At 40.1% G+C, this 23,565-nt stretch overlaps 1 protein-coding gene across 1 annotated transcript in view; it reads left to right on the top strand.

The window, feature by feature from the left end:
* Nucleotides 1-19,175, top strand: part of BBS2 (Bardet-Biedl syndrome 2) — a 29,962-nt gene extending 10,787 nt beyond the window's left edge. Inside the window, exons 6-17 of the mRNA XM_044256109.1 lie at nt 2,476-2,580; nt 2,664-2,750; nt 5,831-5,966; nt 6,196-6,335; nt 7,225-7,369; nt 7,461-7,632; nt 8,060-8,189; nt 9,697-9,828; nt 10,327-10,464; nt 11,371-11,483; nt 17,559-17,707; nt 18,712-19,175. Of these exons, the coding sequence (XP_044112044.1) occupies nt 2,476-2,580; nt 2,664-2,750; nt 5,831-5,966; nt 6,196-6,335; nt 7,225-7,369; nt 7,461-7,632; nt 8,060-8,189; nt 9,697-9,828; nt 10,327-10,464; nt 11,371-11,483; nt 17,559-17,707; nt 18,712-18,818 (1,554 nt within the window). The 3' untranslated portion in view covers nt 18,819-19,175. The remainder of the gene's footprint in view (nt 1-2,475; nt 2,581-2,663; nt 2,751-5,830; nt 5,967-6,195; nt 6,336-7,224; nt 7,370-7,460; nt 7,633-8,059; nt 8,190-9,696; nt 9,829-10,326; nt 10,465-11,370; nt 11,484-17,558; nt 17,708-18,711) is intronic.
* The last annotated feature ends 4,390 nt before the right edge of the window (nt 19,176-23,565 follow it).

Here is a 23,565-nt window from a genome sequence, read left to right on the forward strand (position 1 = left end):
ACCTGGGATCATGACCGGAGCTGAAGGCAGACGTTTAACTGACTGAACCACCCAGATGCCTCTGGTGTTGTTTCTTTGTTAAATTACTCACACACACACACACACACACACACACAAATAAATAAAAAATAAAATAAATTACTCACACACCATCATGGCTGTGAAGTTGTGTGGTCAGGATTTGAACTTTTCCTTGTCTGCCTCCTCATCATATGTATTAAATAGATTAAATGAAGTACCCAAACAAGATTTTTATAACTTTTCTTCTTCATTCAAATTAAGTACTTCTTGGGCACATTTCTGACGGTGAACTTAAAATCAGATGTTAGAGAACTTGGCTGGATTCTCCGTGATTGGAATTACTCATATAGTAGAACCTAAATGAAGTTCAAGCTTTATTTTCCTACCGATTGCCCTTACCCATTGTAGTTTTGGCATTCTTAGGATATGTATTTGCTGCTGGTTCTCCAGGATTGGGCAAAATGGAAACAGAAAACTGAATTAGGATATTCTGAAGGAAGAAAGGAGAAGAGGATAAAGAACCAGTGGCTCGTGAACATTCTAAAAGGGCAGCAAACACAACAGAAGGGAGTCTGAGCCCTCAGAATGCTGGGATCCTGCAAAGTGTAGTCAGGTGGTGTCCGAGAGTTTGGATCAGAAATCTTGAGGGCACTGGCCTCAGAAACCGTCCTAGCCACTTGTCGTTGCTTTTTGCCACTTAAAGAAGCTGTCTAGGAGTCAGGCTTCTGTTCCACTAACTACAAAAAAAGACCAAAAAGCAAAACTTGCATATTGATATACAAAGTGTCACCCTTGATTTAGCTAATTGACCTTTATCCTATAGCGAGGATCATAGATTTTTACTTAGTTCTACTATGCTTTTTATACAGTCACATTTATATATTTTTATATTTTTATACATTTTTACTACTATGCTTTTTATGCATTTTATACATTTTTATACAATTATAAAATATACATTTTATAATTATAAACTGATAGTTGTAGGTAGAGAAAATTAATGGTCCTAATGAAGGCTGAGGGGTTCTGTTTAAGTGTCTGTGCTTAACATGATTTTTTTTTGGAGAGTGTCCTTAGCTTTCATTAGGTTTTTAAAGGGGTTTGCTACTTCCTCCTTCCCCTTCAAAAAAATGCCAGCTTGCTTATCACCGGTCTGTAGGTGCTGTGTCCTGCATTATCGTTTTTCTTTCATTCAAATTGGTAGTAAATCTTTTCCAGTTTGGTCGAAATTATTCAGGTTTTGTTGGATTTCTGTTTATTGTCAATACTAGATGTGAGGAGGCTGCATTCTTTGGAACATCTTTTTCCTAAATCCTAGAAAAGGACAGGAGACCATGAAATAGAAGTAGGGACTTGAGCTGACTGTTGGTCCTCTGGTCCCTGGTCCAACAAAAGAGAGAAACTAGTTAATTAGAGAACTAATTAACGAAGGACTTAAGGGACCTACAGAATTTGGGGCTAAGTTTATGAAAATCTGAACTTTACAAAATTGTTCATTTCAGGGCCATTTTCCTCTCATTTTGGTTTGATTTTGCTCCTAGCTCAAATGTCATTTTGCAGATCAGCAAAATTTTAATTCATTTGGCAGTTGAACAGTACTGACTATTGCCAAAAGAATGCCTTGAGCTAAATAATTCTGGAATCCTACACAGCACTTTGCATTCAGAGTTAAGTGAAGTGGGTGGTTTTGTAGAAAAGCTGTAGGTGTAGAGGAAATTATATAACTATTCTCTGCTTTATACAATTTATTTCTTAATATCTCTTGTATTCATGTCAGAATTAGAAAGTAGATCTGCAGGAACATAGATATCATTAAGCTCTGGTCTTAACTTTAAAGGATAATTTTGTTCAGTATCTAAAATTTCATCCTCTTAAAGGTGTTAAATCCTCAGACAGTCCTATAAATATTTCTGTATGGTATACACATTTTGTGTATTGTTACATACACAATTCCATGTGCTTACGTTTGTACTTTTCAAAGAATTATGTTTCCTTCTAAAAAACATCTTTAACAAGCAATAAATTATGTCATAGAAAGGAAGCATGTAGATAAAAGATTCAGTTCTGGGTTTTACAGGTCTTTAAAATTTAGACTGTAGGGTATTAAAACATTTTTTGAGTTAGTATTTATAACTGTGTCTGTTGTACATTTTCTGTTTCTTATATACTCACTTTATTTCATCCTTAATCACTCAATTTTATTTTTTTTAAATAATTTGCCTCAAGTTGCCGCATAAGTTTGATCTCAAACAGCAAACTTTGTGAGTTCATTTAATTCTGATTACCCAACTCTTGAAATAGATGACATGGATCATAGAGAAGAGGAGTACATTCCCCTTGAACAGATTTAAATCTAATTTTAACACACACTTGGTAGCAAGGCTTGCAATTTTATAAAGCCATACTTTGCATCAAATTGAGCTTAATGGGAAGATGTTGTGTTATTTCTTGCAGATAATCACCTCTCTTTGCCCTATGTATGGCAGTCGATTTGGTTATGCCCTTTCCAATGGCACAGTTGGAGTTTATGACAAAACAGCTCGATACTGGAGAATTAAAGTTAGTATAATTCAGCCTTCATTATTCAGGGATTTTATACTTATTGAAAGACTTCTGGACTAATTATTGAAATTCTTTTTTAGTCTAAAAATCATGCCATGAGCATTCATGCTTTCGACCTTAATTCTGATGGAGTGTGTGAACTGATAACTGGTTGGTCCAATGGGAAGGTAAGTTCAAATACAGAGTTCAGGTGTGATTCAGAGGACTAGTTGTTTGAGATACACTGGATGCATGACTCAGAACCAGTAACATGAGAAGATAAACTTGTCTTCCTTGGCTGTACTTTCAAAGTTAACTTCATAATCTTCGCACCTTGTTTTCTTCCCGCTGTAATGTCAGCACTACGAGTGAGTGAGTGTCCTTTTGATTTTAAGAGCCCAATTTGAGAGAAATCTTTGGGAAGATATTTCTAAATCTCTTCCTTGAAGGAATGAGAATCAGTTTAATCAGATTGATCGTAGGCGTAGGACTGTAAAAAAAGGAATTTTAATAAGCAAATAACGAACTGTTTGTGTAGCTCTTCTCTAGTAAGTCTTTAAAACTGACGGACTGAAAACTTAGAGTTAATGGGAAGAATCATGTTATCATATTGTTTTCCCAGCTATAAAATTCAAAATAAAATCTTTTTGCTTTCTTTCCTTTTTTAAGTTCAAATCAGAATTTTCTGCAGACTTCTGGCAAGTGAAGATTGTCTTGTTAGAAGCTGTCTAAGTTGCTGCCAGGTCTCCATGGGTACCATTTGCCCTGGCTTTCTTGTGTGACAGTGCTGGATTGCCTGAAGGAGATCAGCTAATTCCTGCCTTTTCTTCTTTGTTTTTTTTCTTTGCTTTTGACCAGTACCTTGTAACCTTCCTTTTGTTGTGTGTTGTGTGAAGAACAGGTTCTGTAGAACTGTTGTGTTTGTTCCTGTTCCTTTACCTGGTTTTGTCTTTGGCATGGGCATTAAAAATGATAAGAGAAGACTGGGGTGCCAGGATGGCTCAGTTGGTTAAGCATCTGACTCTTGATTTTGGCTCATGTCTTCATCTCAGGGTCATGGGATCGAGCCCCCTGTCCAGGTTCTGTGCTCAGTGAGGAGTCTGGTTGAGATTCTCTCTCTCCCTCTCCTCTGCCCCTCCCACTGTGTGCATAGTCTCCTTCTCTCTCAAATAAATCTTTAAAAAAAAAAAGATAAAAAAATTATAAAGGAAGACTGTGTTCCTCAGTAAGAAATGTGAGAATTATAAAATGGACCATATTCTGGGGCAATATAAATTATAAATACAAATTACTGTGATTGAGTCAAGAATTAGAAACCACTAGACTTGAGAAGTTATCGAAAGTTACCTTAAAAAAAAAGTTACCTTCAGGGACGCCTGGGTGGCGCAGTTGGTTGGACGACTGCCTTCGGCTCAGGGCGTGATCCTGGAGTCCCGGGATCGAGTCCCACATCAGGCTCCCAGCTCCATGGGGAGTCTGCTTCGCTCTCTGACCTTCTCCTCGCTCATGCTCTCTCTCACTGTCTCTCTCAAATAAATAAATAAAATCTTAAAAAAAAAAAAAAAAGTTACCTTCAAATATGACTCTGGACCTAGAAGTTTTTAGGGTTAAATGCTTTCAAAATTTTAAGGAATTTCTATTATATAATCTGTTCCAGAACATTAAAAAAAGATAAGAAAATTCACACAGTTCATTATATAAGTAGAAAAACCGATATCTACACTTAACAGAAATAGCATGCAAAAGGGAAATACACAGATCCAGCATGTGAATACAGGTGCAGAAACACTAAATGAGTGCAAGCAACTGATGAACTTTGCCTTTAGTAGGTCATTTGTTGAGTTGGAGGACCATTCTCTGCTCCAGGGCAAAAGCTCCATGTTGGATAAGGCAAAGAGCAGAATATCGAGAGAACTATTAATTTTTAGGCTTGTTTCTTAGTAAATGAACTCTCTTATTTGTAAAATATTATGTATATGCAGAAGTAAGCTTAGTCTGAGTTAAAGGGTGATTATTTTTAAGTCATCTCTACACTCATCCTGGGGCTCAAACTCGGGACCATGAGGTCAAGAATTGCATGCTCCACTGGGGAGCCAGCCACGCGACCTGAGAGTTATGTTAATGTACTAAGGGCTTTCATAAATACAAACCCTGCATTACTTCACAAACTTGAACATGGATAATTATCAGGCTTACATGTTGTTGTTATGAGGAGCATGGATACTTAGAATGTGACATTCTCCAGACAGGAGGTAGGAACTAGTAGTAGGCTATGACCTAAGTGACTTTACTTTTGTTGTTGTTGTGAAGTTTTGCCCAGAAGGATGTTCATGAACAGACAAAAAGGGTGAATGGCACTGGCTATTGAAATGATTGCTCTACGCTTTTCTGTAGCTACCCTTTTATTGATGACACTTGTTCTTGCTTGAAAAAAAAGCCATCATTTTAAGTGGTGATCCTTCATTGTTGTTTTTCAGTTGCATTTATTTCTGATCATTTATTTGCCTTTCTCGGGAAGAGGAGACTCAGGGAGGATGGGAGGGCTCTTTGGGTATCTTAATAGTTTTTACATGGAAGAGCCTCTTAAACAGGGTTATCATAAAAGGTTATGTGATGGAAGGGTGAACTAGCTTGGTGTTTGGTGTTTTAAAAATTTTAGGTGTAAATATAATTTGTGTGCATTTATGATAAAGGTAACGTTTTTGTATAGAACTCACATTTCCTGTTTATGTCTATGTGGCAGGCTCTGTTGTAAGTGCTTTAATGTGTTAATTTCTTTAGGCCTCATTCCAACCCTGTGGAGTGTTGGTATAGTTATTTTCCTCAGGTTCTTGTTCTTGACCCCCAGATGATGAGACCAAGCACAGAGTGGATAAGAGACTTTCCCAAGATCCCATAGATAGTAAGTGGCAGAGCTGGAATCTGAACTCAGCCTACGGCCATACCACCCTAAACATGCCTGATGTTGTCTGGAATCCCAGACAGCTTGGACTTGCCCTGTTCTCTGTATATGAACCGGCAACCCATTTCTCCAAATGACATTATGTAAAGGCTAGTATGTAAAACAGTTTTTATTTAAAAAGAAGGAAATACAACCGGTTGTGGCCCTTCATGGTCCCTTTAGCCCCAGGGGTCATAGGTATCTCCTGAGAAGCCAGGAGGGTCCATGGTCAGACTAGCTGACCTTTAAAGCTGCTTTTGACCTTAAAATTTTGTGTGTGTGTTTTTAAAAAACAAGCTACTTTTCAAGTTCTTACTTTATTTTTAGGTTGATGCTCGAAGTGACCGAACTGGGGAGGTCATCTTTAAAGACAACTTTTCTTCTGCAATTGCTGGTGTGCTGGAGGGAGATTACCGGATGGACGGTCACACACAGCTCATCTGCTGTGCCGTGGACGGGGAAAGTAAATTGGGATGGCAAAAATCCTTGAAAAATCAGATTTTCAATTTGATTGGGTTCCACTATGAAGTGTTTGTATGGATATTCTCTCATCCGAATACAGTCACCTTGTTGTGGGGGGATGAGAACTTAGGGATTTGGCTTTTAAAAACTGACAGTTGATGGATTTAACAGTAGAACTGGCTACGCTGGGTTTTTTTTCAACGTGGTGAGGGGCTTTTCTTTTTGTTCAGTCCGGGGCTACCTGCCAGGCACAGCGGAGATGAGAGGGAACCTCATGGACACCAGCGTAGAGCAGGACCTGATCCGAGAGCTGAGCCAGAAAAAACAGAATCTGTTGCTGGAACTCCGCAACTATGAGGAAAATGCCAAGGTAGGTCCTCATGGAGATGGACATTTTCCTCGGGAAATGGGAGACCGGCGAGGTGGGACTGGCAAATGTGAAGGAAGACGGAGTGTCGGTGTCTGAATGGCAGGACCCCTCCTGCTTGCTGCAGAAGCAGGGATGGTTTCAGCCTTTTTGTCAGGGTCAGCGGGGAGAGGGCACGTATCCTTTAATCTGGAAATCCCACTTCCATGCAGCTGAACTACAGAAGTATTTGCACACATGTCCAAAGACATTTATGGTAGCACTGTTTGTTGCAGTAAACAGTTTTCCAACCAACTGGAATGTTGATTAGTAGTAAGAAGTGTCCCGGGGGATATTAAGCAGCTCTGGAGAATGACGTGTATGCAGTTGGACTGATATGGAAGAATATCTCTGGCTTTACGGAGTGAAAAAACACAAGGACAGTGTGTATAGAGTGTCTCTTACTTTTTCAAGAACAAATAACATAGAAGTTGACAACCACAAAACCTGTGTGTGTGTGTGTGTGTGTGTGTGTGTGTGTATGTATGTAGGTATCAAGCTGGCTGGAGGATAAGCTTCGAGATGGGACTTTAATTGTCTTGTCCTGGGTATTTGTATTTGAATGTATTATTAAGTGAATTAATTTTGCTATTTTAAAAGAACCACCCCAAAACTATAAAAGGCATGGTGACAATGGACTGTAACCACAGAAAGGGACAGGGCGTTTTCCGTTGGGAAGAGGCTGGGTAGAGAAAGGGAATGATAGCAAGGTGAGTCCTCTGAATTCTAAAGAATCAGATTAATATCAGATGATCGGGAGTCAGCCTTTTGGAGCCGAATAACCTTGTTATTTAAGATTGACGTTAATTCACTGCTTTGATGGCTGAGTTGGAAGTGGGGGCATGTTTTGCAGGCTGAATTGAGCAGTCCGCAGAGCGAGGCTGATGGGCCTCGGGGCATCATCCCAGCCAATACAAAGCTGCACACTGCCCTCTCGGTCAGTCTGGGGCACGAGACCCAGGCCGCTCACGCAGAATTGTGTATCTCCACCTCTAATGGTAAGAAGATATGTATGTGTGGTTGGCGTCTCTGGACACTTGTGCCGTCTTGGAGTGGTTCTTGAATTGCCCTTGTCTTTCTTCTCTGCAGACACCATCATCCGAGCAGTACTGATTTTTGCTGAGGGAATTTTTCTAGGTGAAAGCCACGTGGTACACCCCAGCATTCACAACCTTTCCAGCTCCATCCGCATCCCCATTACGCCTCCCAAGGATGTCCCTGTGGATCTGCACTTGAAAACCTTCGTGGGTTACAGAAGCAGGTGACCTTTTGCAAGTCACCATTCATTTCTAGCCAGTGCTTCGAGGAAAGCAGATGGGTGGATATTCTATTGTGGCATGGATTTGGGGGAGCCAAAGGAGCCATTTGATGGTTCTATGCACCCAGGCAAGATTTCCCATGACCTTTACCTCCCTAATTCGAAATCTTTCAAAAACAAAAAAGGGGCATTTTAAACCCTCGGTGCACATTTTTGTGTATGTATAAGACTCACGTTCTCGCTGATCCCAAACCCCATTACTGTAGTAGGGCTTAACTGTCAAGTTTTTTGGGTTTTTCCCTTCTGCAAAGCCTGTAAAACCAACTTGATGACCCAGTAGTGACTTCATAGTTATTTTCTGGGCCTTGCATTTTGAAAGAATATTCCACACAACCCATTTCTCTTCTTGTGTTCCCTCTGTTGACCACAGCACCCAGTTTCATGTATTTGAACTGACAAGACAGCTCCCCCGCTTCTCCATGTATGCGCTGACCAGCCCCGACCCTACCAGAGAGCCACTCAGCTACGTCAACTTTGTCATTGCAGAACGGGCACAGAGGGTGAGTGTCAGGCTTTTCTCTTTCAATATCTTTGCACTTTAGCATCTTTTGGATGCTCTTTCATAAAAGGGGGAAATGACATGAATAAGTTACTTGGTAGCAGTAATTATGACATAAAAGAGGTAGGTAGTTTGGTGTTGGCTTATAGCCCATGATGAAAATATGGCTGAAATATCTTCTCTCACTTTCGAAAAACACATACCTTATTTACTTGTGCAATCCTTAGTTACACGTAAATTCTTACCAGCTTCTAATTCCTCTTTTTCTTTTGTCATGGTCTTGGCATACTTGTCCTGACCCAGCATTCCAGGAGGAACCTGCTTCAGAATGGAAAGAGAGTGGGAGTTGGCACTGGGAACATTTTGGGTTCAGATGCTACCTTAACTAATTAGATTCTTTGTGATTTCCTTAGTGCTGTCAGCCCTCAGCAGTCCTGGCTTCAGTGCCCTTATGTGTAAGCGGGGAGGATTCCACCTCCGGGCGGCCCCTGCAGATTACAAACTTGGTGTCACAGTACCTTATACAGGGTCAAAGACTAGTATTAGTGGCCTTAAACCTTGGCTCAACTTCAGAAATCTCAGGGAGACTTTGTAGTCACGTAGATTCTCACGTAGATTCTTATGTGGACCCTGTGCTGTTGCCTGTGTAAGTACTGTTATTGTTACGAATATTAAAACTTACTTTATATTTATCGTGCGGGTGTATCTTTGTGTCTGTCTCTCATGCGTTTGCACGCATACTTTATTTTAACTTTTGTTGAAAGGAATGGAATGGAGTACTTTCAAGCAGACTACATTGTCCAGGATATAACCACAGAAGAGTTACTGTATAAACAGACTTATCATTTACCCAAAGTGTTTCTACATTCCATATGAGATTATGTCCACACTGAAAATGCTCTAAAGCCATGCATCTGTGGGGCCAGACATTATGAATGTTACTTAAGAGATCATGTACAGAGTGGGTAGGAGGGGGTGTGAATTATGATGCTTTTTTTTCCTTTTAGATTTATTTATTTATTTTTTTGACAGAGAGAGATCACAAGTAGGCAGAGAGGCAGGCAGAGAGAGAGAGGAGGAAGCAGGCTCCCTGCTGAGCAGAGAGCCCGATGCGGGACTCGATCCCAGGACCCTGAGATCATGACCTGAGCCGAAGGCAGCGACTTAATCCACTGAGCCACCCAGGCGCCCAATGCTTTTTTTTTTTTTTTTAAGCAATAAATCTAGGAAGAAAGATAATTCTTAAGAATGACTGTCCTTTAAAAGTGGAAGTTCGGGGGTGCCTGGGTGACTTAATCAGTTAAGCCTTTGCCTTTGGCTCAGGTCATGATCTCAGGGTCCGGGGATCGAGCCCCGTATTGGGCTCTCTGCTCAGCAGGGAGCCTGCTTCCGCCCCCCACCCCGCCTGCCTCTCTGCCTACTTGTGATCTTTGTCTTTCAACTAAATAAATAAAATCTTTAAAAAAATAATAAAAATGGAAGTTCATTTCATCCTATTCATTTTTAAGGTTGTTATATGGCTCAGCCAGAACTTTCTGTTACCAGAAGACACTAACATTCAAAATGCTCCATTTCAAGTGTGTTTCACATCCTTACGGAATGGTGGCCAACTGTATATAAAGATAAAACTTAGTGGAGAGGTAAGGTTTACTGTCACGGTCATAGATTTCTTATGGACTGTTCTCTATTCAGTGCAAGGTAAGGTGGGTAGCACCAATCTCAAGGTCTTAAAACCATGTGTTTCAATGTTGTCTGTTATTGTTAATTATTTAGACACTGAAGTGTAACCTAGAACAGTGGTATTCTGTTTTCCTCCATCCTTCCTTTCAGCGCTTCCTTGTGTAAGTTGGGAAGAAGGAATGGGGATACAGAGGTGAACAAAAACATTTTCAGTGTTTGAGTGATTTTGTTGTTAAGTTTACAAGGCTGGACGATTCATCTTTTAGCCTGTTGCTGGAAGTGTGGTGCATGTGGTCTGCAATTTCCTCCAGGGCTAACCCCTGTCTTATTTACCACCACATGTAAATTTAGGTTCAGTAAATATGTTGAACATGGGGGAAATTCTGGTACTGTTTCAGCTGGGTTTGTCTTTAGCTTCTGAGGATACTAAGCTTGTCTCTTTTTTTCTCCCTGGATAGATCACTATAAATACTGATGATATTGACTTGGCTGGTGATATCATCCAGTCAATGGCCTCATTTTTTGCTATTGAAGACCTTCAAGTAGAAGCAGATTTCCCTGTCTACTTTGAGGAATTACGAAAGGTGCTAGTTAAGGTGAGGGCACCCAATGGATGCATTTGTGAGAATGCGGTAGTGTCATAATATTTGAAATGTTTCTCTTAGGAGAGGAACGATACCCCAACTGTGTGTATGTTGTAATAACAGTCATGTTTTAAAGAACTCTTGAAAACTGTTGAACTTCACCTAGTTTTAGAGGGTTCACTAGTTAAAGGATTTCTTTCAAAAAAGTGAATGATTGAGCTCTAGACCACTCTGCTTTCTTTGTTTGGTTTCAGGGGATACTTTTTAAAAAATATGTCATAATCACCTTTTCCTTTGCTGGCCCTTCACTCTTCTCTTGTAGTTACATTGCTCTGTTGGTTCAGTGCTTTCCAACAACCCTGATTCAAAAGGAAAAAGAAAAATAAGGGTCATGGGGCGCCTGGGTGGCTCAGTGGGTTAAGCCGCTGCCTTCCGCTCAGGTCAGGATCCCAGGGTCCTGGGATCGAGTCCCGCATCGGGCTCTCTGCTCAGCGGGGAGCCTGCTTCCTCCTCTCTCTCTCTCTGCCTGCCTCTCTGCCTCCTTGTGATCTCTCTCTGTCAAATAAATAAATAAAATCTTTAAAAAAAAAAGAAAAGAAAAGAAAAATAAGGGTCATGACTGGCCCAAAATTATCACGATATTCTTACCCCAGATCTCTAAAACATTATGTGTGTGGCTAGGGCTCCCTGTGTTAAGACATGGAAAGATCCAGATGGAATGCCATCTTGCATGTTGGAGGCAGCATAGACAACTTAATTTCATTGATGAGGAGGTGAGACAATGGGGGACAGTCGAGATGGTACAGGTGCGTAGGGAAAAGAGAAGGGCCTCTATATGGCAGAGAATGTCTTCTCAGTCTGACTAGTTTCAACAAGTCTGTGAGGTCTTTTTAATTCCTGCATGTTCATGGTTTTTAGGTGGATGAATATCACTCGGTGCATCAGAAGCTCAGTGCTGAGATGGCTGATAATTCCAACCTGATCCGAAGTTTGCTGGTCCGAGCTGAAGATGCTCGTCTGATGAGGGACATGTGAGTATTTACCAGGCCAGGTGCGAAGTTAAAAATGTCCATAATATGGAATAGCAACCCTCAAATGCTACCGGGAGGGGTGTAAATTGGTACAATGACTTTGGAGAATAACTTGGCATTGTCATTGAAGTTGGAAATGGGCATTCCCTATGACTCAGCAATTCTACTCCGGGTTTATAATCTAGAGAAACTTGTGTCAACATATAAACCAGGGAATTTATACAAGAATGTTCCTAAGAATCCCAAAGTGGAAACAGACTAAACTAGCATCAACAATATAATGGTAAACTGTGGTATAATTGCACAATGGGTTATGACCTGCAATGAGAGTATGCCTGTCTCAGTGACATGTGACAACACGGACAAATCTTACAGGCATAAGGGGGACGGAAAGAAGCAAGACTCAGAAGAATGTGTACAAAATGCTTCCTTTTATATAGCTGGGAAGCACAGCACTAAAGTGTATCATATGGGAGGCATACCTAGATGAAGAGTGTATAAGGAAGTACAGGAAAGAGATTGTCATCTAAGACACTATTCTCTCTTAGGGCAGGAGGGACTGTGTTCACAGAGAGCCTGCTGGGAACTGCGGCGGTGTCCCGTTTCTGGGCCTGGTTTACAAACATCCGTTCTGTCAACTTTTCCGAATGTGTATTACATTTTACAGTAAAAACAGTTAAAGATGTGCAGCTGTAGCTTCTTGCAGAATTTTTCTTGGCTCTCAGAGTGACTGAGGTGGAGACAGTAAAATCAGTAACCAGTGATAGATGGAGTTTCTGTGCCCAGATCCCAGGCAAGAGCTTGCCCGGGCTGCTACCTTTTTCCTGAAAGGCCTAAATTATTGACATATGTTAAAACGGTGAAGCTCAGAAATAAGTGATTTTTGAAATAGTCATATTGTTGAAAATGTTAAACACCTACAAAAGCAGATTAAGTAATACAGTGATTTCCTATATACCCACCACCTGGCTTCAGTATCATCATCTACCAGCCCGTCTGGTCTCCTCGATGCTCTCACCTTCTTCCTCTCCCAGGTATGGGCGATTTAGAAGCAAATTCCATAGTATCCTTTCAGCCACAAATATTCTAGATAGTGAGTCTTTAAAAAACAAATAACCACATTATCACACTTGGGAAAAGAATTTTTTTTCTAGATTTTATTTATTTTATTTATTTATTTGACAGAGCACAAGTAGGCAGAGTGGCAGGCAGAGGGAGAGGGAGAAGCAGACTCCCTGCTGAGCAGGGAGCCTGATGCAGGGCTCGATCCCAGGACCCTGAGATCATGACTTGAGCCAAAGGCAGACACTTAACTGACTGACCACTCAGGCACCCCGAAAAAAATTTCTTAATACCACAAAATAACCTATTTCAGTGTTTAATTTCCTCAGTTGTCTCACGTGAGTGTGTTTTAAGTTTTTTTTTTTTTTTTTCAAGCAAAGACCAAAGATTAAGTTTCTTGTAATCCACATTTTTCCCAATCCTCTCCTCCTCCTGTGGTGTCCTATTTTGGATTTTGCTAATTGTATCCTTGTGGTAATGTTTAGTAGTATTCTTTTGTCCCCTGTATTTCTCTTAGAGTGGTAGGTTGCTGTAGAGGCCTGATCAGATTCAAGTGCAATTTTTTGGCAAGAATACTTCTTAAGCAGTGCTATGTACTTGTGTGAGGGAGTATGTAATGCCTGGTTGTGTCTTTCTGTTATCAGTCCTTGATGGCCATTGCCCAGATCCATTATTTCTTTTGGAGTCTTCATTTTTTAGTTGAAATACTTATATAAAGCATAACATTCCCTTATGAGGTAATGATTATTTGGTTCCCTGAGGTATTGTTTTTAAGGAAAGACAGATTATTTATCAGTTTTAAAATGATGAGTTTTTAAGGAAAGACAGATTATTTATCAGTTTTATTTTTTTTATTTATTTTATTTATTTATTTTTAAAGGTTTTATTTATTTATTTGACAGAGAGAGAGAGAGACAGAGATCACAAGCAGGCAGAGGCAGAGAGAGAAGCAGGCTCCCCGCTGAGCAAGGAGCCCGATGCGGGGCTCGATCCCAGGACCCCGAGATCATGACCTGAGCTGAAGGCAGCGGCTTAACCCACTGAGCCACCCAGGCGCCCCTATTTATCAGTTTTAAAATGATGAGTTGGAGGGTGCCTGGGTGGCCCAGTCGGTTGAACATCCAGCGCTTAATCTGAGCTCAGGGTTCTGTTTTTGTTTTAAAGATTTTATTTATTTATTTGAGAGAGAGGGAGAGGGAGAGAGAGAGAGAGCATGAGCCGAGGAGAGGGGTAGAGGGAGACGGAGAGGCAGACTCCCACTGAGCAGGTAGCCCAATGTGGGGCTTGATTCCAGAACCCTGGGAGGGTGACCTGAACTGAAGGCAGACACTTAACAGAGCCATGCAGGGGCCCCTGAGCTCAGGTTTTGGTCTCAGGGTTCAAGCCCCACATTAAATAAAAAATATATATATCAATAATAATAATAAAATAATGAGTTAATTCTCTAGCATCTTCCATGTTTACCAGTGAGATTTTTTAAATCCTTATAGACTCATGTATTTTAACATATTTAATGTGCTTCATTCCATTTCACTTTTTCTGTATGATGGCTAAATTGTGCTGTCTTTGGCCAGTAGGAGCCTTTTCAGGTAGCTACAGCTACCTTTGGACATAGCGAATATATCTGTTAGGTCCTTGTTTTCTTGTACAAGATGTTTTAGGCTTATCTGGCACATCGTTCTGAATCAGGAATCAGCCATTTCTCTAAGGAGCCTTGGTTCTTTTTAGTGGGAAATAGTATTTGGAGATCATAGTCTGCACATTAGAGGTGCTCATTGCCACTAGCTTGGTTACTATTTTTAGGACTTTTCAATGGATATAGTCAGGAAATGTATGTATATTTTTAATGAGAGCCTGTATTGTGAGTTAATATTATTTCCATTTCAAATTTATGAATTCAGATTCGTAGCTTTGATTTTGTAGCTGTATCTTTTCTTTCTGACATTGGAAATCATGGCTCTAACCAGTATCCACATGAGTATTTGCTAGAATAATACCAATATTACCATAAACAGTATGACTGCTGACAACAGTAAAAGCTTTTTTTCTCTCTCTCTCTTTTTTTTTTTTTTTTTGTTGTCTTTAGAGTATATTCCAGTGGGAATTTTTAATCAAATTATTGTGTTTGAAATAATTCCCCTCTTTTTGGTTTTACCACAAATCTGATATATATATTTAGCTTCATTTGGTTCATTTTGCTTTTGGTCTTGAGGGAACTGACATTTTTTTCCTTTTTGGTTTAATTTTATTACACATTTATTAAAACTCTTATGTGGTTCCAAAGTCAGCACTAAAAAACAATGTACAGAAAAGTCTAACTTATAATTCCTGTCACTTTCATCCTGTTTCCTCCCTCTCACTATACATAACCAATCAAGTTTTGATTATGCACATACAAACACGTATATACACATTCACGTCTCCTCCCTCGCTAGATACATCATAGCACATTACTCTTCTCTGCCTGGCTTTTTTATACTTTAAAATATTGCAGTCACGTCACGCAATACTTCTCGTTTTTTTTTTGTTTGTTTGTTTTTTACAGCCATACAGTACGCATTCTCTGCATGCTTTTCCAGCCAGTTCCCTACACTTGGGTTGCTCTTTTGCCGTTATAGGTAGTGCCGCAGCCCATAGCTTTCTTAAGTAATTTTTTCATATTTTTGCCGAGATATCTTTGGGAACATTCCTGAGATGGAATTGCCAGAGTAAATGATAGCTTGCATACAGAATTTTGCAAGATATTGCCAAATTCTCATCCATAGGTGTGATACCATTTTGCATTCTCATCAGAGAGTGCCTGTTTCTCTTCAGCCTTGCCAGTGGAGTATGTTGGCACACTCTTAGATATTTGTCAACGCAGTGGGTAAGAAGTGGTCTCATTCTGGTTTTCATTTGTTTTATTGTGAGCAATGTTGAGGATTTTTTTCATTTTTTAAGGGCCATTTGTATTTTCTTTTTGTATATGAATGACTTAATTATTTTGTGTGTTTATATTGGTATATTAATTATGATATGAGATGCAGATTTTTTGCAGTTTTTCATTCATATCTATCCTTTGTTTAGATTTTTTAAAATTAATTTTTGCTTTTGCCATGTACCAGCTTTTTGGAGTTTTTACATAGTCATATTGGTCATTAATTAAACTTACACTCTGAGGTAATAGAATAACCCAAGTATTTTATTTTTGCAGTTATAAATAGGATTTTTCTTCCATGTTACATCTTCTGGTTTTTCTTTTTTTTTTTTTTTGAATGTATGAACACTGCTGAATTTTGCATATTGATTTTATAATCAATATAACCATATATTGGTTAACCAATATAATCAATATAACCACTTATTTACTAAATACGTTATAGTTAAGTTTTTCCAGATATGAATTTGTATCCTTTGTAAATTGAGACTGTTTTGCCTCTCACTTTGCAATTCATTTTCTTCCTATTATTATCATCTTCGAGGTATATGAGGTTTTTGCTTTTTCTGGCCAACTTTATCTCCAGGGCCCCTTTCCTATGCTCTTTCTGGCTTTTTTCCTTTTTTTTTTTTTTCCCTTTTTTCCCTTTTTTCAGTCAGAGAGCTGGTGTTTAGGCATTTGATTGCTAAACTGTAGGAAAGTGACCACCAACCTCTAAATCCCTTTTTTTTCCCCTGAATTATTTATATATCATTTAGAGATTCAGATGTATGCTTTTATTTTTTATTTTTTTAAAAGATTTTATTTATTTGACAGAGATCACAAGTAGGCAGAGAGGCAGGCAGAGAGAGAGGGGAGGTAGGCTCCCCGCTGAGCGAGAGCCCAATGCGGGGCTCAGTCTCAGGACCCTGGGATTATGACCTGAGCTGAAGGCAGAGGCTTTAACCTGCTGAGCCACCCAGGCGCCCCTGTTTTTATTTTTTAAAGCCAACTTAGTTGATATATAATCTATTATATACATGCAGAAGATTCAGGGTATATAGTTCAATAAATTTTAGAAACATATAAACCGTGTTACTGCTGCCACAGTTAAGATGTAGACTATTTCCATCACCCTTGTGCCTCTCTGCATCAGTACTCCAAGCCCCCTCACCTCCTGTCCTTGGCACCCACTGATCTGATTTCTCTCCCAGTAGTTTTGCCTTTTCCAAAATGTCATATAAATGGAATCATATAGTATATGTCTTTTGAGCTGGCTTCTTCTGTTTACTCTCATGCCTTTGAGATTCATCTATGTTGTTGCCTGTGTCAGTAATTGGTTCCTTTTTATTGCTGGCTACAGTACTGTTCCACTGAACGGATATACCATACTTTGTTTATCTACTCACCGATTGACATTGGGTTGTTTCCAAACTCCAGTGATTGCGAATAAAGCTGCGATAAACATTTGCGTGTTTTTTGCAGACATGTTTTCACTTATTTTGGGTAAACACTTGTAATGGGATTTCTGGGTTGCATAGTAAGTGTATATTTAACTTTGAAAGAAACCGTGCAGTCATTTTACAAAGTAGCTGTACCGTTTTGCATGCCCATCAGCAGGGCGGGAGAGTTCCAGTTGCTCTGTCTACATCCTTGCCAGCATTTGCCTTTATCAGTTTATTTTATTTTAGTCATTTTCATTGTTGTGTAGTAATGTCTCAGTGTGATTTTCATTTCATGCCTTTGTTTTTTAAAACCCTAATAAAATTAGAAGCTGAATTTATTAGTTAAGAATAAGGTCACTTTTGCCCAGTGAATATTAACCAGAAACTTTGAAGCTATCTTCTTGCCTTGCCTGCTTTTCCTTATCCCCCTCCCAGCACAGTGGGTACTTAATACTTCTCAGTTCCATGGATCAATAACCAAGAAAGGCCACTTGTTTTCCATTTATCTGGAAGAAATGGAATATTTTGAAACTTCTCAATGTTTCAAAGCAAACCTTTCAAAGTTAAAAATTTGGTGTTGTCTTCCCTATGTAAGAAGTTTGCAACTGTTTTCATCTCAGCCTGCTATATTGAAATACAGTGATGGTAATACACTCCTGTTGATTTACACAGGAAAACCATGAAGAACCGCTACATGGAACTGTACGACCTCAATAAAGACTTGCTAAATGGATACAAAATTCGCTGTAATAACCACACAGAGCTCCTGGGGAACCTCAAAGCAGTAAATCAGGCCATTCAAAGAGCAGGTCGTCTGCGGGGTAAGTCCCTTTTTGTAGCACCGGAAGTAGTTTGTAATTGGAGGTGAGAACCCTTAGAGCTAGCGGTAGCTTCTAGAATTCATAGTGAGGCCAACAGCAGCGTACCTTTCACACCCAGCTTGGCTGCACTTTGGCTTTCGCCAGTCTGCAGACTTCAGAGGGAAAGAAAACTTTCAGCCCCTTTTCTTAGATCTTGCTGCACCTTCCAAGAAAGACCTAATGAAATATAGTGGAAGGGAGAGCCTTAAATATACTTTTTTAAAAGGGAAACTGAAAATTAATGAGCTGAGTACCCAACTTAAATTATAGAAAAAGAACAAGAATAAATCAGAAGAAGCAGTTATACCTGAAACCTGCTGTTTGGGTCAATTCTTTGCCCTCCTTTTATTTATTTATTTATTTTTAAAAAAGATTTTGATTATTTATTTTATGGACAGAGATCACAAGTAGGCAGAAAGGCAGGCAGAGAGAGAAAGAAGCAGGCTTCCTGCTGAGCAGAGAGCCCAATGTGGGGCTCGATCCCAGGACCCAGGGATCATGTCCTGAGCCAAAGGCAGAAGCTTTAACCCACTGAGCCTCCAAGGTGCCCCATTTTTTACCTCCTTTTAGAAAAATAATCTTTGCTTGGGTGCCTGGCTGGCTCAGTCTGAAGGTCATGCAACTCTTGATCTCAGGGTCACAAATTTGAGCCCCATGTTGGGTGAAGAGATTAATTGAAATCGTTAGAAAAAAAGAAAAATATTTTTGCTAGGTGAATATATGATTTGATCCTCTTCTATAAAACTGACTTTGTTTCTAGGTTTGAGATGGTCCCTAGGTTTGGTTTGTGATAAATTCCCTCGCAGAGTTTTCTTTTTCAAGGAGTGGTAAGATAAATTAAAGTTGCCCACCATAGATCTCTTTTCCACCCTAGTTTTATGCTGTTTTAAAACTGGCCTCTGATTTATAATTTAACTTTTAATCATTTTTTGTATTGTACTGACTTCCTGTTTCATCCCACACAGTTGGAAAACCAAAGAACCAGGTGATCACTGCTTGTCGGGATGCGATTCGAAGCAACAATGTCAACACGCTGTTCAGAATCATGCGGGTGGGAACAGCTTCTTCTTAGGAAAGAACACGTAGTTCCTAAAAAGGGTTTTTCCCTAAAAAATCGAGGCTAGTTTGCTTGGATCACATCCTGGTGAACCCAGGTGCTAAGAATGGCAACAGTCTTGGTGAGTGGTACAAATGGCAGACTTCATCTGAAAAGCACATCCCTTTCTCTTTTTAGAATCAGTTACTGTTACTCAGTAATCACAGGTTTGTATAGAGGAAGGGAATAATTTTAAATTGTTAGGGCTTCAAAGTCCAATTTTTTGGGTATGTTTGTAAAATTGATGTTGATACATATTCTTCCTTGGAATTGTAATTGAATTTGTAATAAAAGTTTTTTTCATTAAAACTTAGGAGTTGCAAAAAAAAAAAATTTAGGAGTTGCACTCTATGTTAACTGTAAAGACACCACCGTCCTAGAATTGCAGAAACCATTTGTATGATGTAGAGGAAAACACAGGCATGGGTATTGGAGTTGTGTGCCTTTTTATCATGGACGGGTGGGTGTAAACAACTCATCTTCATTTAAGGGAGAATCAGTTGAAGGTGGTCTGTTGGAGGTAATTTTATTTTTTATTTTTTTAATTTTTATTTTTTTTTAAGATTTTATTTATTTATTTGACAGAGAGAAATCACAAGTAGATGGAGAGGCAGGTAGAGAGAGAGAGGGAAGCAGGCTCCCTGCTGAGCAGAAAGCCCGATGCGGGACTCGATCCCAGGACCCTGAGATCACGACCCGAGCCAAAGGCAGCAGCCCAACCCACTGAGCCACCCAGGTGCCCCTTTTTTTTTTTTTTTATTTTTTATTTTTTTTAAGATTTTTTTTTAAGTGTTGGAGGTAATTTTAGCTACTGAAACTAATAGATCTCAAAATTCATAATTACCCATTTATTTCTCATTTACATCAGGATGCCTCTGTAGTTATTCAGGGACCCAGCTTCCTGTGATCATGCAGCCGTGTCATCCTCTAGGGCAGCCTTTCTCAGAGTTCTCTATAGAAAGAAATTTCAGAAGATGGATTTGGGTGACTATTTTCACGTTCATTATATATGATGACGACCTGATGGCTCCAGGAACCCGACGTGAGAAGGCCTTGCTGCGATTTAAGTCCAAGCCAGTAGAACAGGGAAAGCTTTTCTCAAAGCTGTGGTCTGGACATAGCACATTATCATTTCTTCTTGTGTTCCATCAGCTAACATGGCCACCCCTCACCACAGGGAGGCCGGGAAGTATCACCAGCTGTGTGCCGGCGAGGAAGAGAAAGCTGCTATCTGTGCCAACAGCCAGACGCTCCTTCCCTAAGAGTGAAAATTTTGCTTTCAGGTAGATTCTAGGACGGTTTAATGACTAAAACATTCAAGTGCCAGTTTTCACTTCTTAACAACATTCCTAAGTAATGGGGAAGACAGGCCATCCCCCTGTGGTTAATTAATCTTACAGGTTTCTTCCATTTAGGCATTTAGGATGACCTCTTCTGTTTCTGAAATGTGAGCTTTGTGGAATCCTAATTTTTGAGGCTATGCTCTAGAATACCGGTGTTTAGCATTGTCAGCCTGTAAGCTCAAAAGACACCCACATACACTGTATTATTTTCCATAATCCCTGAAGTAGTAAAGCATCTTCTCTCTGTGCCTTGAAGATGAGTAAACTGAGGCACAGGGATTAATTACTTGCCAGAGTCAGAGCTACTGGCAAAACTCGAGTCCCACTCTTGAGTCTTTCTCTTTTTTAAAATTAATTAATTAATTTAAAAGATTTATTTGATGGAGACAGGGCATGAGAGCACAGGCAGGGGGAATGGGAGAGGGAGAAGCAGCGCCCCCTCCCCTCCAGCACTGAGCAGGGAGACCAACTTGGGACTGGATCCTAGGACCCTGGGATCATGACCTGAGCCTAAGGCAGCCGCTTAACTGACTTGAGCCACCCAGGTACCCACGAAACTTTTTCTGTTTTAACCATAGTCTAACCTATATGAGTTGAGATTAAAGTCGCTAATTAATGCTATTTTAAATTGTATGGCACTTTTCAGTTTTACAGACCCTAATAGAACAATCTCATCAAAGGTCATTTTACTGTTTTTGAGCCCAAATCTTCTTTCTTAGAACTAAAAATACAGTTAAATCTTGAAGGGGTTGACCTGTAACAGAATATATCTTTATGTAGTCCTGATTTATAGGTTACAAATAGGTGATTTTCACATTAATTTGATCCTCTTGATATTTGTCACTGAGCTCAGAGAGGCAGTGTTTTCTATAGGATCTCACAGCTTGGTGAGTCACCGTATGTGGGTTTGAAACCAATTAGCTGTAGCCCTTTCTGCTGTTTGGTCGGAAAGACTGGATGAGACAAAAATGTTCATAAAACCTTCTACCACCTCTTTTCCTCTTAGTTTAGCTGAGGGAGGAGAAAACTCTAGTTATCCGTGCTTCTGTTTGGTTGCCCTGTTTTTCTATCCTGATAGAATCTGAGGCCTTCTCAGAAGTCACAGCTTCAGTTCTATTCTGTTGCTGCGTTTTGTTGGGGCTTTAAGTGAACACTGCCTTGGAAACACTCCTTGGAAAGCTGATCTTGAGGATCCTGGTATCTGGTAGGAAGCTTTGGAGTCATTTTTCAAGCATCCCTTTAAAAAAGCCTCCCTGTCCCCTGCCAGATTCAGGTACTCAGTGTCTTGGAAAGAGTATGGTTTCTGTTACTTCCCCCAGGTCTGCCCAGCCACACACATCTAGGCCTGGTTCAAATGATCTCTCCTCCGGAGATCTTCCCCTCCCGTGGCTATTCCTTAATTGTTATTACGTTCTGTGTTTAGATCAATGTTCATCCTCTACTGAGAACAGAGGCTGTTACCTCAATCGGCTTTCTTCTCCCAGCGGTGCAGAGCCAGTGGCCTGGGCACAGAAAAGCACCTGCGGCTCCCCATGGAATAGGCTGTCCTCAGCCAGCCCATCAGGAGCTTCAGAAATCAAAGAACTAGGGACTGTACAACAATTATGCAACCCTAGAAGTGCTTTACAAGAACGACTTCCAACATTATTTATGTTTCAGTTTATAATTAGCAGTTACAAATCTGCCAGTGTGAGGCCTGTGATCACAGAACCAAATTATCTCTGCTTTCACTTTGAAACTGAAGTACAGTAAGACACCCGTTTGCAGTTTGGTGTTTTGCATTTTGCCTCTTTCCCATCTGGCCCCTGCCCACACTAGATGCTGTAGCTCCTGACTCATCTTTTTATTTGTATGGTACAGAAATCTGCTTTTCCTAAAATGATGCCACATGGACGACTCCCAAGTAGTTTTCAGAACTGTCTGTGTGGACTGATTTTGTATCAATCAGAGAAGGAAATCGTGTTTTTTTTGCAGAAATGTTCAGTTCATAAGGGCTGGAGAGCTGGTGTCCCAAGGACCCTTGTAATGGGGCTTGCATTTTCTCACTCAGTGTCAGTGGCATATAAGGAAATACTCCACTGGTACCGAAGAGAGACGACAGCTAAAGCTTTTGGCTGACGAAATACTGGTCTAGGAGAGGTAGCCCAAGCAGGGATTTTTTTCCTTCGGTATTCTGCGGGAAAGAAACCAACCACATTCAGTGGAGTTTCGGAGCCAGTCGATGAGCAGTAGAAAAGCCAGGTTCAAAACCAGGTTCAAAGCCAGCCTCTTTCCTAGACTTCATGTTCCAGATCTTTAAAATGGGGGACAGAAGTTAGATTATTTAATAGATTTCTTCCTTAAACATTTTATTTTTCCTCCTCTTAATAGAAATGCTAATATACTCTCAAAATAACTTTACGAAAATGTTCTTAATTTCCATCATTATGAACATTTATAAAAGGGATTTGTTCTGGGGGAGGGTCGACCTTATGCAGCTGTAGGAAGTGGCGAAACAGCCACTGGAAGGCACATTCTCTGTCTCAGTTCATTACAGAGCACCACGGTGGCTGTCACGGGATGCTGGGATTCCAGATAACCTTGCCTTTATATTTTTCCACGTTTTAATTCTTCACAATGAACCTGTGTTATTTATATAATCTGAAAAAATACAAAGCTGTTCTCTGGGGGGAAAAAAATCTTCCTTTACTAAAAGGAATTATAAGAATTAGAGGTTCACTGTTAAGAATTACAAGTATGTAAAGGACACCCATATTTTAATTCCTCTTTTGCCACTAAATAGTTGGTGACAGTGGCTTAAGCCCTAAAAATCCAGGTGAAGAATGAAGTACTAGGGAAAAACAGCTTCTCAGTCACTGAGTGTCTTCAGTGCAGGAAAGTGACCTGCGAGCTACCCGGTCCTCTAAGAGGTGCTGCTGTAGATGATGTAATGGACAGAAACATCAGAGTCTGGCTCTCAGGGACTCGCTCTCCCTTCAGGCACCACCATCCTTTTCCATAGTGTATAGAAGGTTCTGCCGTGTTGACAGATCATAAACACATTGAGATTAGGAGAAACTAATAAGTACATTTTAATGCTTGTGTGGTATGCTAAGATTTAGACTAAGTGCTCCAGAACAGGAAAAGTGGGCTTGCCTTGTACTTATCACCTAGAGCCGTGAGCCTCTATTTTCCCAGCTTGGCACCTGTGACAGTTTCACCCGCTGGCACTTTCTCCTCGGTCTTCTGCTTCCAGTTATGCCACTCATGGGTTCACTAGAACCTCACCCTTCTCTCTCCCGTTCATGAAAACATATCAGAAAGCAAGTGAATGAGAGTCATATTGTAGGATGACCCTTTTTCAGTCTGTAACAACTGAAAAGAAAAGGCAAGCTTTGAAA

The sequence above is a fragment of the Neovison vison genome, chromosome 7 (genome assembly GCF_020171115.1).
Source record: "Neovison vison isolate M4711 chromosome 7, ASM_NN_V1, whole genome shotgun sequence".
NCBI classification, from domain to species: Eukaryota; Metazoa; Chordata; class Mammalia; order Carnivora; family Mustelidae; genus Neogale; species Neogale vison.